This window comes from Hypanus sabinus, chromosome 27 (assembly GCF_030144855.1).
Source record: "Hypanus sabinus isolate sHypSab1 chromosome 27, sHypSab1.hap1, whole genome shotgun sequence".
Taxonomy (NCBI): domain Eukaryota; kingdom Metazoa; phylum Chordata; class Chondrichthyes; order Myliobatiformes; family Dasyatidae; genus Hypanus; species Hypanus sabinus.
Window position 1 is genome coordinate 15825606 of NC_082732.1, and position 15603 is coordinate 15841208.

General features: G+C 40.8%; 1 protein-coding gene across 6 annotated transcripts in view; it reads left to right on the forward strand.

Annotated features, from left to right (window-relative positions):
- LOC132382003 (alkaline phosphatase-like) overlaps positions 1–14564 on the forward strand; it is a 94359-nt gene extending 79795 nt beyond the window's left edge. For 2 of the 6 annotated variants that reach the window (XM_059951781.1, XM_059951782.1), the window contains 4 exons: positions 803–994; positions 3226–3291; positions 9801–9920; positions 12152–14564. In XM_059951781.1, the coding sequence (XP_059807764.1) occupies positions 803–994; positions 3226–3291; positions 9801–9920; positions 12152–12432 (659 nt within the window). In that variant the 3' untranslated portion in view covers positions 12433–14564. Of the gene's footprint in view, positions 1–802; positions 995–2206; positions 2260–3225; positions 3292–5590; positions 5680–9800; positions 9921–12151 lie in introns of those variants that run through there. The other 4 variants (XM_059951783.1, XM_059951785.1, XM_059951786.1 and 1 more) reach the window with 4 other exon arrangements.
- Positions 14565–15603: the final 1039 nt, after the last annotated feature.

Consider the following 15603-nt stretch of genomic DNA (forward strand, 5'->3'; position numbering starts at 1 on the left):
GTCCAAGCCTTTACTCCTTCTACCAAAATGCATGACCATACACTTCCCATTACTATCTTCCATCTGTCACTTCGTTGCCCATTCTCTCAATTTGTTTAAGTTCTTCTGCAAACCCCCTGCTTACACAATACTACCTGCTGCTCTACCTATCCTTGTATAGCTGTTCATAATCTGGGCGAGAAAGCCATCAATTCTGTCATCTAAATCACTGACATAAAATGTGAGAAAAAGTGGTTCCAACACTGACCCCTGCAGAACACCACTAGTCACCAGCAGCCAACCAGAAAAGCCTCTCTTTATTCCCACTCTTTGCCTCCTGCCGAACAGTCAATGTTCTTTCCTTACTATGGTTTTAACTTGTTTAGCAACCTCATATGGGGTGTGTTATCAAAGACCTTCAGAAAGTCCAAGTTGAACAACATCCACTGACTCTCCTTTGTCATGCTTGTTATTTCCTTAAAAAATTCCAAAAGGAAACCATGCTGACTTTGGCCTACTTTATCATGTTCATTCAAGTACTCCAAAACCTCATCTTTATAATGGGGTTCTATTCGGTTCCTTTGCAAAGTAAATCCCCTAATTGCAACACAATGCGTCAATCTCTGCACCACATCCTTCCTTAATGGGTGAAGCCTCCTCTTGTGGGTTGGCCTTTTGCTGATTCTCTTTCCTGGTGAGATGTTGGTCCTTCAGACTTTTACGCCCTTCCCAAAGTATTGCACGAAGTGTTCATTCCTTTCCTGAATGCAGAAACTTTTCAGGCTTCTCTCTCAATCTAATGAATAAATATTTCCTTCTGCAGGTGGCAGGATAGACCATGGGCATCATGAAGGGAAAGCCAGGTTGGCTCTATACGAAGCAGTGGAAATGGACAAAGCCATTGGGAGGGCTGGCACATTGACGAGAGACACTGACACTTTAACAGTCATTACTGCTGACCATTCTCACGTTTTTACCTTTGGCGGCTATACATTTAGAGGAAGCAATATATTTGGTGAGTTCAGTAGCGGAGTCTTAATAATTCGTTGAGTCATCAGCCTAAGAAAGGTGGAATTATTGAGAATAAAGACTCTCTTATGTTTTAAAATTGCTACTGTGGATTTTGGAATAGGTTTACCTGTGTTCAAGTGAAAACCAATGCTCCTCGAGTGCATTTACATGTCAGCCTAAGTGTAACTTAAATTCAGTCTGGTCTGTCTGCTCAGCATGTTGACTCAAACATTTGAAGTAAGTCATTCAAACTCCAACCCACAGACCTCAGGGAATCTGTAAATGATGAGTTTCAGGATAAGAATTTTGCAGCGATTCTGCTGACAGTCTTTGTGCTGCTGTGAATTTTGTCAAATGACTTGTGGTTTGGAAGTCCACAAATTAACTGGGTGAATTGCAGAAGGGAATGTAAAAGCAAAATGTTTCCCTTTTGCACAGGAACTCAGCGCTTCATTAATTAAGCAATTAATTATGGCTGCACCCAGCTTTGTTAGGGATCCCAGTTTTCAGCAGAAGGGAACTGATTAGCATGAATATCTGTAAAAGTTTAATGTGAGTTGTGAGTTAATTGTCTTCATTCAGAGCAACCCTCCCCCCTCCCCCTGGTTCTTCAATGACCAAGATTGATCCTGGCCCCCAGTATCATCTGTGTAGGATTTACTGGTTGTTCTTTGACTGTCTATGGGTTTCCCCAAATGCTTTAATTTCCTGTCATGCATGAAAGGTCTGCTGGTAGGTTAGTGGGTAAATTACCCTAAAGAACCTCAGGAGAGTTAATGGACATGTGAGAGAATTAGTTGCAGGGCTTGCTGGGATTGTCCCAGTGGATTACAGTATGGACGTGATGGGTTGAATGTTTTAGAAACATAGAAAACCTACAACACAATACAGGCCCTTCGGCCCACAAAGTTGTGCTGAACATGTCCCTACTTTAGAAGTTACTAGATTTCCCCATAGCCCTCTATTTTTCTAAGCTCCATGTACCTATCCAAAAGTCTCTTCAAAGACCCTATCATATCAGCAACCACCGTCGCTGGCAGCCCGTTCCACGCACTCACCACTCCCTGAGTGAAAAACTTACCCCTGACATCTCCTCTGTACCTTCTCCCAAGCACCTTAAACCTGTGTCCTCTTGTGGCAGCCATTTCGGCCTGGTGACAAAGCCTCTGACTATCACATGATCAATGCCTCTCATCATCTTATACACCTCTATCAGGTCACCTCTTATCCTCCGTCGCTCCAAGGAGAAAAAGCCGAGTTTTGCAATAGGTAAATAGTTTTACTTGGGTTAATAGCTGCTGTTTTCTGTATGTCCACTGGGAAAATATATGGCCAAAGCAAGTAAATATTGCCCTTGGTTTAAAGAGTATGTGCATATTGAGCAGAAGTGAGAAATACCTGAATATTAGATTAGATGCAAAATGTGCTCTGATTTTAGCCTGAAATGTAGATGTAAGGAGGTTGAATTTTTGCACAGTGGAACAGCAACCTGTGTGAATTCCCAGTGTAAAGAGCATTTAATACATGATGGCCACCTGTATCGCCTGAAATCAAACAGAGGTCACGTGCAAGAATTGGAAACCAGCACAGGACAAGCCCTTATGTCAGTGGTTCCCAACCTAGGCTTCATGGACCCCTTGCTTAATGATATTGGCCCAGGGCATTTTTTAAAAAAAAGGTTGGAAACCCCTGACCAACACATTGTGTCGAACCTTTAACCTACTCCAAGATCAACTTACCCCTTCCCTCCCAGGTACTGCTCCATTTTCCTTTCAACCACGTGTCTATCCAAGACCAACTCTCCCTGGCAATGCATTCCATGCACATACTACTCTCTGTGTGTGTATATTAAAAAAAAATCTTACCTCCTACAACCCCCTATACTTCCCTCCACTTACATTAAAATTATGCCCTCTTGTGTTGGTCTTTGCCACCCTGAGAAAAAGTAATTGGCTGGCCATCTATTTATGCCTCTTGACATCTTATACACCTGTATCAATTCACCTCTTATCCTCCTTAGTTCCAAAAAGGAAATCAGTAACTCACCCAACCTTTCCTCATAAGAGAGGCTCTCTAATCCTGCCAGCATCCTGGTGAATCTCCTCTGAACCCTCTCAAAAACTGTCACACCCTTCCTATAATGAGATGACCAGAACTGAGCACAATTCTCCAAGTGAAATTGGTTTGGGGGAATAACTACCCCTGGGTTATATTGTTCTGTGTTTCACCTTGAAGGACAATGGAACTGTTATTCTTCAACTAACTCCAAGATTTTCCACCTTACAGGGAAGAGTACACCAGGTCAGCAAATCAGAGCCTCCTTAATAGTGGACATCTTACTTAATAGTTTGCTGTACTTTTTTTTGATCTGTGATAATAAGGTCAGCATGAGGTCATGGTATAAACATGAGTGAATTTCACTTAAATTAATTTCCTGACTTCCATTTGGAGTTACCACTTTTGTTAATTTGGCAAGGATCTGACCATAGTTTCTTGAAGCAGAGAGCTGGGCTGATGAATCTGCCTTATGGTGTGGCAGTGTGGTTAAAAGGTGTGGTGAGTGTGGTATTTATTATACAATGTAAGAAAATTGCCCAAAACGGCAGATTATTTTCTACAATGTGTAATAGTGGGTACCATTTGGATAAAAATGTAACAACCATTTCAGAAAACTGGATGATGTAGAAGATCACAAAGATTTACTAGTTTTCTGCTAATCCTGTTTGATCTGCTCAGCATTTTCTACAGTTATAATCTTCATTTCACTGCTTTTACATGCTGTTTGTTTGGTGGTAATCTCTCTCCTAATTTCCCTCATTTATCTAGCAAACAATTGCATTCATAAACAGCATATCACTTTAGAAATGCTGATCTCACCTTATTAGGGTAATTCCTTTTGTCTATTCCACCCCGTCCAACTCTCTGGAACTTCAAGCTAGCTTGTTTTCTCTCTTGTCCTGTCAAAGGATGATTGGGCTGAAATAAATATGATATTTTTCACTTTCCGGAGATGCTGCCTGACCTGTTGAGTGTATCCAGCAGTTTGTTTTTTTTAACTTTTCAGATTTCCGTCTTTGCAGCTTTTCAATTTCTAGACAGAATTAGTGTTCAAGTAATGTGTTGTTCATGGAATCATAGGGTGTAGTGACACAGCAAGAGCAATATATAGGCAACAGGAATAGTGGTAACTACACAACACCTTGTGAATACTGTGGTGAGTGCAATGCTTTGGGCTAAATTATCAGCAGGATGGAGGCTATGTTGGCTGGAATGCAAAATAAAAGTACAAAGAAGATGCATTAATTTTGAGTGCGGTTTGAACAGATTCATAAATGATGCAGATTGGTTTACTCTTTTACTGTGTCCCTTTTACAAAGCTGCTGTGACAGCAGCGTACCTTTAGTTGCCTCCCTTTGCCCAACATAAAATTGTTCACTGGGACAGTTAACAGTTTGACCCTTCACTGGGCATTATTCAACAGGAAGCCTTTTACTGTTGTTGGAATTTTGCATGATGCAGCATGACTTTGTTATTCAACCTCTCACATACATCTAACAAGCATTCTGCCAATAAATGGTATTCTTATTCAGCAATATTTAACTGTGTGACAAACAATATTGTTTCCTTGAACATTAAAACCCTGTTCTACATTCCATTATCTAAAAGTTGAGTTTAAGTGGAACAACCTTAATCTACATGTTATTGGAGGTGAGAGTAGCTCTGGCTTGAATTTGATGTTGATAGAGAGATCAGAAATGCTAAGACAGACTTTACCAACTATTATGTTGGGGCCATACTCCATACTCCTTTTTCAAAGCAAAAGCCTTCTATCAGTTCAAGATGGAGCATCACTCTATACTATGAGTGGTGGATGATAGCATCAAATTGATTTGTTGCCTTAGTCCTAATCCTAGTGCTTTATGCCTAGTCTTGGTCTGTGATAAATGATAAGGTGATTTAATTTGTTGTATATAATGCCTATTTCATTCTATTTGCATTCTGAATACATTGAAAATAATCTCTGTATGCTAACTATATCCTCTACATCTACAGTCCTTCGCTACTATATAAGACCTGCCTTCTCCCTGTAACCTTTGAAGTCCAAGCTAATCTAGAAACTGTCGGTCTCCACTTTAAATATAGCCAATAACTTGGCCCCCACAGCCTCCATATCTGAGGTGGCTGGGTTCTGCAAGTGAGGAAATTAAAGATCCAATTGTACAAGGATGCATTGAAGCCAAGTTCTTGAAGCTTATTAATCTTCAAAGAATTCCGACAGATTTGTCAGGCAAGATTTCCCCTTAAGGAAGCCATGCTGACTTTGGCCTATTTTGTCATTTGCCTCAAAGTATCCTGAAACCTCATCCTCAGTAATGGACTTCAACGTCTTCCCAACCTCTGAAGTCAGGCTAACAGTCCTGTAATTGTCTTTCTTCTGCATCCTACCCTTCTTAAAGAGTAGAGTTGTATTTGCAATTTTGCAGTCCTTTGGAACAATTCCAAAGCATGGTATCATTCTATGTCCATGTTTTGTCAACAATATGCACCTTATGTGCAAACTTGCATCGCTGATGTTCCTCCCTCTGCTACCTTAATGCAGCTTCTCCCCCACTGGTGTGCAAGATGGTGGAACAAGTCTTTACATCAAAGCATGGAGGCAACTGTAAGGGTTAACATCAAAACTGGATACCTAATACTTTTCTGGTGGCATTCCATGCATTTTGAGTCCAGAGATTGAATCTGTGAGAGGAGAGCTGCTTCAGAAGTCCGGTTCTGGTATCACTGCAATACTAGTGCCAAAAAACAACATGACAGAGGCTACAAAGCATTACTGAGGATAATATGAAGAGCCTGTGCAAGAAATTTGATTTCATAGAGCCATCTGTTTCATTGCTAAGTGATTTAAATTGCATTTTTCCTCCAGGAAAAAAAAACATAACAGTAAATTCTGGGTCACTTTTTATTACTGGGGAAATTCCATCTTGTATTCCTGGCCTCAATGCTTTTAGAGCACTGCCTGGTGTTATGAACCCCGTTGACTGGGTCACTTACCAGCAAAGATCGAGAGGTCCGTTGAAGTCTGATGGTACTATTTTTAAAAGTCTTTACTTATAAAGGGGCACAAAAATAAGATTAATACAGACATTCAGATAATATACGTCGTCAATACTCAATCTAAAAACGCGGGTATAATAATAATCATCAATAAGCAATAGCTCTATCGTTTGTCTAGGGGATAGTGTATTGTCCGATGGAAAGATAAAAGTCACTGTCCTTTCAAGCTGCAGCTCTTTGAGTTTAAGAGAGAGACGGTTTGAAACTTGCCCGGGTCTTTATGAGGCCAATCCGTTGAGTCGGGGGAGTTGGTTCCCCGTTGTTAGTTGCAAGTTGTTTTCCGTGGTACCAGCCACCAGCCCCCAGGCAAGGGAACCGAACGCACGTGGCTTCCTTCAAATTGCTTCCTGCTATTACGGGATCGCTAGCATTTCTTCTAGTGCGTCTGAGGGGCTGTCCCTACAGCCCCTCTTTTATCTTAACTCACAGGGTAGTAGATGTCAATCAGGTTGGGGTGATGCAATCTCTCTCTCAACCAGCCCACTTTGCCCGAGGGCTTGCATGTCCCCAATCCACAAACGTTGTCTCCAGGAGACAATGGCCATGTCTCGCTCTCTCATTTCCTGGGTCCTCTGACCCAACCCAATAATGCTCTTGTGATTTTCACAAAGGAGGGGGCTACCCCACACCCTTCGGCCCCTCAGAGCTGTGATACATTCATAACACTGGGATCTTACCTTGTGCTAGCAGTATTGAGCACCGATGCCCCCCACACAACCATGGTTTTGTTGGGTAAATGCACATTAGAACACTATTATGCTAAGTAACTTTGCTTGCCTCTTGCACTAGTTCCCCCCCCCCACCCAACCATCTTGTTCTTTGACCCCTAAATCACTCCTGGTCTGTTGGCTACCTGAACTTCTGATTACACACAACTCTGTCTTGACGAATGTTGGGGGAGGGGGCTCCTCCTCCTTCTTCAGGCTTGTTTTGAAGGCTTCCCTTTTTGTGTTCCATTGCACTGTTTCTCAGAATTGAAAAGATGCCAGTGATAGAAACAGTAAGACAGGCCCCCCCAAGGTTTAGGGGTGCTATCTCATTGAGAATTGTTTGGGATTGATCTGAGATCTTGCCTCTGAGATCTTATATACCTTTTTATTGTTTGGAAATAAAACTTGACATATCAGATTGTTCCGGCTTTGTTGAGTTCTGGTGGTTAGACTCCAAAGTTATGTGACCTTTTACTGTAGACCCAAAGGATCAATGTCAGTGACATTGTCTTACTTCTCAGGTGGATGTAGATGTTCCCATGGCAACAATTCATATAAGTGTAACTCCCCCCAGTGCCACGATTGATGAACATCCTTGAACCCACATCCCAGTGCTGTTTGAGGGATCCAATGTATGTAAATTAGCCACAGTCTCCTCTAGTAGAGCAATGTTTAGATTTCCAAGACTGAGTAATTGCTTGGCTGTGAGATACTTTAGACCTGGTGGAGCCCACTGAGCAAGAGCAGGTTCCTTCCCATGGCTAAATACAAATTCTGTTACATGCTATGTAATGGGTGGTGGTGATTCAATGGCTTCCATTCCAATCCTGCAGGTCAGGAAGCATCATGGAAAGAGCAACAGCTCATGTTACAAATCCAGAATCCTTAAACAGAACAGGGAAAAAGAGAAAACAAATTACTTTTCAGTAGTAGAGAAAGTGGGGGAGGGATTGGTAGAAGCAATTTTTGTCACTCAAAGGGTAGTTACCGATGTTGACCATGTATGTGTGGTGATGTTCAAACTTCCAGGATTAGATGAGTGTGAATTTCTTGTTCTTGAATTCTCTTGGTAATATGAAAATAGTGATTGTGTGCTGATGGAGTGTATGTACAGAGGAACTGGACAGGAATGGAGTCAACATTTGTCTTCATATTTCTATCACATACTGCTCTCTTTATTTGAAAATGGCAATTTTTTTCCAGAATTTTAAAAATATAACTGAATAAAAGGCTCAAAGCACATGTTGCAATTCTAGATCCCCTTCACTGAAGCTTTCTGAATTCCTATCTCAACATTATTTTTCCTCTGAATAAGAAATCTCCTACACACACACGAAATTTGGAACCCCAGTGATGGTTGTATACTGAGCATCTTGATCAAAATGGGATGATCTGAAAAAGAAACTGGAGGCATAAAACAGATCTCCCTCCCCTAGGAGATAATTTCACTGTGGTAGATGTGGAAATGGAACTGGTGTGAGATGGTGTTATACAATTTTTTATTTGGTTAGTGGCTTTTCCAATCTCAGGCTGCCTTGAAACATATCAACGCCTCAGTTAAAACCAACAATTGTTTTCTAGACTTTTTAAATAAACTGAATACACCATCTCAACGCATTTGATAAGTTCTTAGTTGAGAAATTTGCCTGAAGTATCTTTGAAATGTAGATATAATTGTAGAATACATATGTGGGATGCCCATGATGTGTGGTGGGACAGTCTGTGATGTCAACGTGTGCCAGGTAATATTGAGTGATCTGTTTGTAACTCTAATGAGATTCACCCACATAACCCTTTGAAAACAGTAGTTCCGATTTTAAGAAGTAGGGCTTACAAGTTGAACACTGTGAACTTCATTCACAGAAATTCAAAGTCATAAAGTCATCAGGGATCAGGTCATTTTTCACCTCATTCTTTAGAATGGAATCCAGTGAACTCCCACAGTGACTTCAGAAGCCTTTACATCCCATCACTGATGTTTCTAGATTTTTCATGGACAAATAAATTGGGCTGAACGGGTTTCTCACTCAGATCACCAACCTCATGTTCTTGTTATCTGAGTTAATAAAAGATTTCAAAACTTAAATATTAACCTGATTCCTAATGAGGGTGATCTATGAAGAAAAAGGGCATTAAATGTGAACACGAGGAAATCTGCAGATGCTGGAAATTCAAGCAATACACACAAAATGCTGGTGGAACACAGCAGGCCAGTCAGCATCTATAGGAAGAAGCACAGTCGACGTTTCGGGCTGAGACCCTTTGTCAGGACTAACTGAAAGACATTAAATGTGTATATTTTTCTGTATCATGTTTGATGAAATAATAGGAATTCACCTAGCCAAAGTTGTGAAAACTTCTCCTTATGCCCTGAGTAACTCGCTGTTCTGAACCCCTGGGTCCTGTATTCGTTGTATTTTGGGGATTGTATTGTTTGTACCATGATTTGTGAGGTCTGTACTGCATATAGTGTAATCCATGAGGAAGGAATACACTCCATGCTTTGAGATGTTGTATTCAGTTTATTAAAAAAAAGTCTGGATACAGTATAAAATTATAGATTTAACTAAGGAGGTTATATATTTCAGGGCATCCTCAGATTGTTAAAAGAGCTAATTAAATAAAATATTTTCTAGCACTGTCTCACCCCAGTTCCATTTCCAAATCCACCATAGTAAGGTTATTTCCTCAAGGACAGTGATCTGTTTTCTGCTTTCATTTCATCTTCAAATCATCTTATATGTGTAACACTGACATATAGACTTGTAGGATCTGTATTACAATTGATGTAACTAATAGGGTATTACTGACCACAGTGAGGCTTATACAGAGCCTGTAGGATAACCGGTGTAACCCATATTATTAAAAGCAATTGGATGTGACTCTGGTAAAATGACCTGGACTGATGTTATTGATCGTACCAGTGTGTACTTGAGTGCCGTTCATAGGTTTCAATTTTACAGGCTGATCTTCTTTTTCTTCCAGGCCTTGCTCCCTTTTTAAGTGATGTGGACAACAGGTCATTCACCTCGATATTATACGGAAATGGACCTGGCTATGCAGTACAAAATGGAGAGAGACCAAATGTTTCAACTAACGAGATCCGTAAGTATTGAGAAACGAGATTAACATATAGTAACCGGGAGTGCTTTCTCATAAGAAATCCTTACCTGTGAGATGTTAACTAGATGCACTTAGATGTATCTAGCTCACAGATCTGGAATTCTTTGCACTTGTAAAACATCTTGTCAAGTTCATAGTACATTTATTTGCAACATTAAAATTAGAAAACACAACATGCTTCATGATCAATTGCAATAAACTAAGCTAATTGTGCAATGAGATGAAGTTAATTAGCTTGTAATAATGGTGTTTATGGGGAAGAGTGGTCATAAAATGACAGAACTTTTCAGTACAGTTTGGTTAGGTTTGAAACTAGGGTCTTAAAACTGTACCTAGCAAACTACATTGGATATTGGGCAAGTTGGTCAAGATGTATTGGAAAGACTGATTTTTTAAAAAATCAAGTAGATAAACATTAACCAGGAAACTGAGAATAGCTCTTTAAGGTTATAACAAAAACAATTTTACCCACTTGAGAGGGCAAAAAAACATTAATTTGTCTTGTTATCTTTGCTATAGAGGAAATGCAATGGTTGTTGGGATGCTCGGTCTCTTTTATTAGGATCATTGAGTAGGTTGGGCCTCTCCTCTTTTGAGTTTAGGAGAATGAAATGTGAGCTAATTGTAAAATATAAACTTCATAAAGGATTTGACTGAGTAGATACAGGGAGGAAGTTCTTCCCTGGCTGAAGAGCTCAGAACCGGGAGGAGGAATGAAGGTGGGGACAGGGAGGACACAGTCTCAAATAATGGTTAGGTTATGAACACGACGAATGCTTCTTCTACAAGGGTTGTAGGGACTCAGTCCTTTAATTCATTCAAAACTGGGATCAAAATATTTTGTTCTCAAAAGAGGTCATCAAAGATATTGGGAAAGAGCAGGAAAATAATCTTGCGGTAGATCTGCCTTGATCTTATTGAGGGGATGATCTTTTACATCAGTGACATGTGGTTGGGTGTTAGCTCAACCTTTGTATTCAAGCTTCTAAAAGAAGGTTTGATCCCACAGCCTTCTGACTCAGATCTGTCACTAAATGCAGGGGTAATTTGGTCTCACTAGCTCCTGAGTAAGAGGCAGCTACTTGGTTCTTCCCTCTGGATTGGTATTCCCTTCTTCTGGAACTGTGGCACCTGTGCCTCCATGCTCACTCCAAGCAATGAAATGAAAGATGCAAATAAAAAGACTGTAACAACAAAACAGAAAATGTTAGAAATACTCAACAGGCCAGGCAGCATCTGCGAGGAGAAAATAATTAATATTTCAGATTGATAATCCATGTGATCATCTGAATGAGGTGACAGTAGGCTGCCTTTGACATTATCTGTAAACCCTACATCCCAGATCAATAGGTAGAAATTAATAGGAGGAAAAGAGATGTTAAGATTTCTTTTAAAGTAGGATTTGCCAAAAGCCAATTAATTAAGAATATCTAATGCTTCTAAGTTACTGTTAATCTAACCTGTAAGAATTAGATTTTCAGAAACATTATGGCAGTGAGAGTAACGGAAGATGGTGAATCAGAGTGTGGGCAGGCAGTCATCATGAAAGAGAAAGAATTGGAGGGGTAGGCTTCTTAATCAGTTCCCAGTCAGAGAGTGAGTTAGGTTAGATCCAGACTGATTGTATTTCATTGCCTTGTCACCATGCCTTTTTTTGAATTTAATTGAGGACCTAATCACTGGTATTGATCGTGATAACAAATGTAGACCGGAGCAATGTGCTACAGGAAAGTCAGGACATTCTGCTATTGATTACCTTTGGTGGGGGGGGGGGGGGGGTGGGGGGGGAGAAAAGTGTAATAAATGAATCTGTTATCCAAGGCTGCTCAGCTGTCACTTTATATTCAGTAATAAAGCATGTGTACCTGTCCAGAAAAGGCTTATTCTAACTACTTTTGTTGTGTTTTATATGCCTCCTCCTCCTCCCCTCTGCTGCCTCACATCCCTTTCCTTTTCCCTCTCTGCTCTCTGTCCATTCTTTGTTCTCTTTTCTCTTTCTAATACTTTGCTCTCTCACTCTTTTTATTCTCTCTCTCTTTCTTTCCCTTGCCCCTCCCTTTGTTTTCTTCTTCCTTTTGGTCTCATTCCTTGCACTCTTCCCCTCTCATTCTCCTCCTACATCTTCCCCCCCCCCCACCCCTGCTGCTTTGTCCACTCTCCCCTTGCCCCTCTCTGTTGCTCGACCGGCCTCTCCACGTTCCCTTCCTTTCCAGGCGAGAACCATTACGTGGCGCAGTCGGCCGTGCCCCTGAATCAGGAGACTCATGGCGGAGAGGACGTTGCCATATTTGCGAAGGGCCCAATGGCCCACCTCCTCCACGGTGTACACGAACAGAACTACATACCACATGTGATGGCGTATGCAGCCTGCATCGGACAGAACAAGGACCACTGTGCTAATCTCAACACGGTGCCTTGTGACAATAGTGCATGGGTTGCTCAGGGCACCAATGCCATTTTGTTCGCTCTGCTGGCACTATTGACCTGCGTCTAGCACCACCTTTCTCTGGGACTTGCTACAGGGTGGATTGTCCTGTTAGTCAGGAATCCCGCCCCTCTCTTTTCAATGCAATGGTTATAGTTTCTGAAGTATTGTGGTCAGAGGGAAGAGTCATGGGAAGGTTATGGTGCATCTATATGAAGTACTCATTAGCCGGGGCTTTGCTGATGACAGTGCTCCGTGGAGTGAGATGACCAATTCCCCCCATACCCCCACCCCCATCGTCTTCCCTCACCTCCTTACCTTCCCACACAGCCTTAAATTGAGACCTATAAATAAAGGCACAAACCTTAAACAAAAAAACCACTAGCTAACTACGTAGCAAAATAAAGTTTTAAATTTCTAAGTGTGGCCTCACTTGTTGTAGCTGGTTTTCTGGAGAGCTGACTCCAAAGGTTTGCTGGATCCTGGATGGATGATGTCCATGTTTAGAATACTGAGCGACCAGACCCCTGAAGGCATGGTCTTTGTTAGAGAACGAGGTCCTCCTAAATTGGCACCAACACTCAAGCAAGCCCCCAAATTGACCCGAATCACTGTATGAATAAGAGCAACTCATCGTAATGAGATTCCCAAAATGTTGAAAAAAAGATCATATTTTCTTGCAATAGTGCTGGACAATCTCTCCATTTTCCCAAATAGAGATGCTATTACATTAACCATTGTATTCTTCTCGAGCTTAAAGTGCTTCAAAATAGTTAGCAAAAGGATTAGGTGAGGGGTGTGGTGGAGGAAATATTAACTGTTGTCTAGTATGATTTGGTGTTATTATTTTAATGAGGGAAGCTGTCCCTTGGTGCAAGCCATTTTTTTTTGGGATATGTGTGACTGACCTAGTTACCTTTTTGTTATGGAGGAGCAATCTAGGACAAGTAGTCAGATTATAGGTACTCCAGGGAATAAACCTTGACTCCATCACCCTAAACCCTAACCCAAAACATAGCGGCATTTGCGAAGATGAATACAATCCATTTCCTGTGGATTGCCATTTGTTGAGCACTTAATGGGGAGCATCATGAGGGAATAATGATTTGCCTTACTTTGGCTTCAGACGACAATGATGCTAGAGTAAGAATTTTTCAAATACTGGATAGGGCAAAAGCTAAGGAAATTACATTTACTGATCTGTTTCATAAGTCAAACGTTCCTCAGGTATTGTGAACAGTGCACTAGCTAAACTTTGGGGCTCTTGTACCAAGCCATTAAGCATTACTCTTGCAGAAGACCCTTTTTTAACATTTTTATGCCTTTTTAAATAGTCATATGAAGCATCTCTGTAACAAAAATTAAAACTTTCAAATGCTAGAAGTCTGAAATAAAAGCAGGTAACTCTGGAAAAACAGAAGGTCAGGCGGCATCCACGGGGAGAGAAATACAGTTGATATTTCAGGTAGAAGACAATGCATCAGATCATTCTCCACAACGTGAAGAATTAAATCTATTAGTCTATCCATTAATGTTGCTGGACCTGTGGAGAATTTAGAGCATTTTTATCTTTTTATCTCTGTTCCATAAATTGGTTCAATCTCAGATTAAGTCAAGGGTCTGCATATGTTTTTAATTCTTTACGCCAATTTCCACTCATATGCATTTATCAGTGAGGTGGAATCCAGATGACTATTAGTATTGGGAGCTGTGAGGTAACCTGTGGTTATAGCTGGGATTTGGGAGGCTGTGTAAGGGCACCATTGCTGGGAATGCATTCAGTGTGTCAGGTTTGACAGCTATGATGTTCTGCTCTGTATTATCACAACTCGTGATTCCCCAAAGGAGCTCGAACACAATTTTCAAGGTGAAGTTTTTTAGACAGGAGTCCTGAATATGTCTACTCTGCTTTAGAACTCATTTTGGCTTCACCTTTCAACTTTCCCATTAGGACATGGGTTACTAGCAGAAGTCATGGATTTGAAACGTACAGAGATGTGGATAAGGATACCCTTGCTTGTCATCCCCTTGAAACATTATTGAGGAGTGAAACATCACAACATTCAAAACATTAAAAATAAAACATTCTGTAAATCTGATATAAAATATCTTTCCGATTATGTTCACTTGTGTTAACAATGTACCATTCTGAAGTTACAAAAATCTTTTATAAAATAAAATTTTTTGACTGTTTTATCAAATACTTCTCACAGCCTCATTTCTTTCACCGTTTGGCCATTGAACTCACAGATTTCTTTCATTCCTACATATGACCAGATGTTAAAACATCTAATTGGCAAAAAGGTCTCCTCATGTCGGGAAGACCACATCATAATCATTAAAGTAGCATCTTGGAATGCAGTGCATATACTGAGTATAATATTGTGTTAGTAATGCTGGGTACTGAACCATTTATCTGAGGCCAAGAGTTCAATATCAATCTTGGCATCTGAGGATTAATTAAGTGCTCCAGAAAGACAAAGTGAGCAGTGGTAGAACTGCAGGAATGTTGTAAAAGTCCATCTGATTCACTAATATATTTCAGGGAGGTGGGCCACCCTTCCCTAGTCTGGACCATATTTCACTCCAGACTCACAGGAAATTGGTTGCCTTTTAACTGCCTTCTGAGGTGTCTTTGGAAGTCAGTCAGCTCAAGGGTAATTAGGAGTGTTAATAATTGCCAGTCTTGTCACTCATGCATCCTGTGCATGAATTAAAAACAGCACCAAACCGAAACTGAGGCGGTCGGGGGTGGTGGCTTTAGTGTCAGATCAGCTGCCTCTTTTTTTGAAAGAGAAATTATAAGCTGCATTTCCCAGTTATTTTTCTGCTTTAACACAGGAGGTAACCAGGACCTAAGGTTAACTTTCTGTCTATAGATGACCGCCGTGATTGGACAGTCAAATGCCTGGTTCAGAGAGCAGAGCGTTATCTTTGAGCTCCGCCCCTGTCTTCTGGGACATCCCGTCCCTCAACCCCACAAGGGAAATGAGATCCATGACTAAGCTATTTAAGAGGTGGCTAATATATCTCAAAATGTCAAAATCACCAGCTCCAGACCGCAAATAAAGCTGCTGCTTTTACTAACTGTGCCCCAATTAGACCAAAAACCAGTCCATTAGAGCAATGGCTGTTAGATGTTTTAAGCAGAAAACTCTGTCACTGCAGATCACTTCTCATTGTCTCCCCTTTTATGAGTATACAACATTAATGGGCAAAAAAGATACTCTGCACAATTCA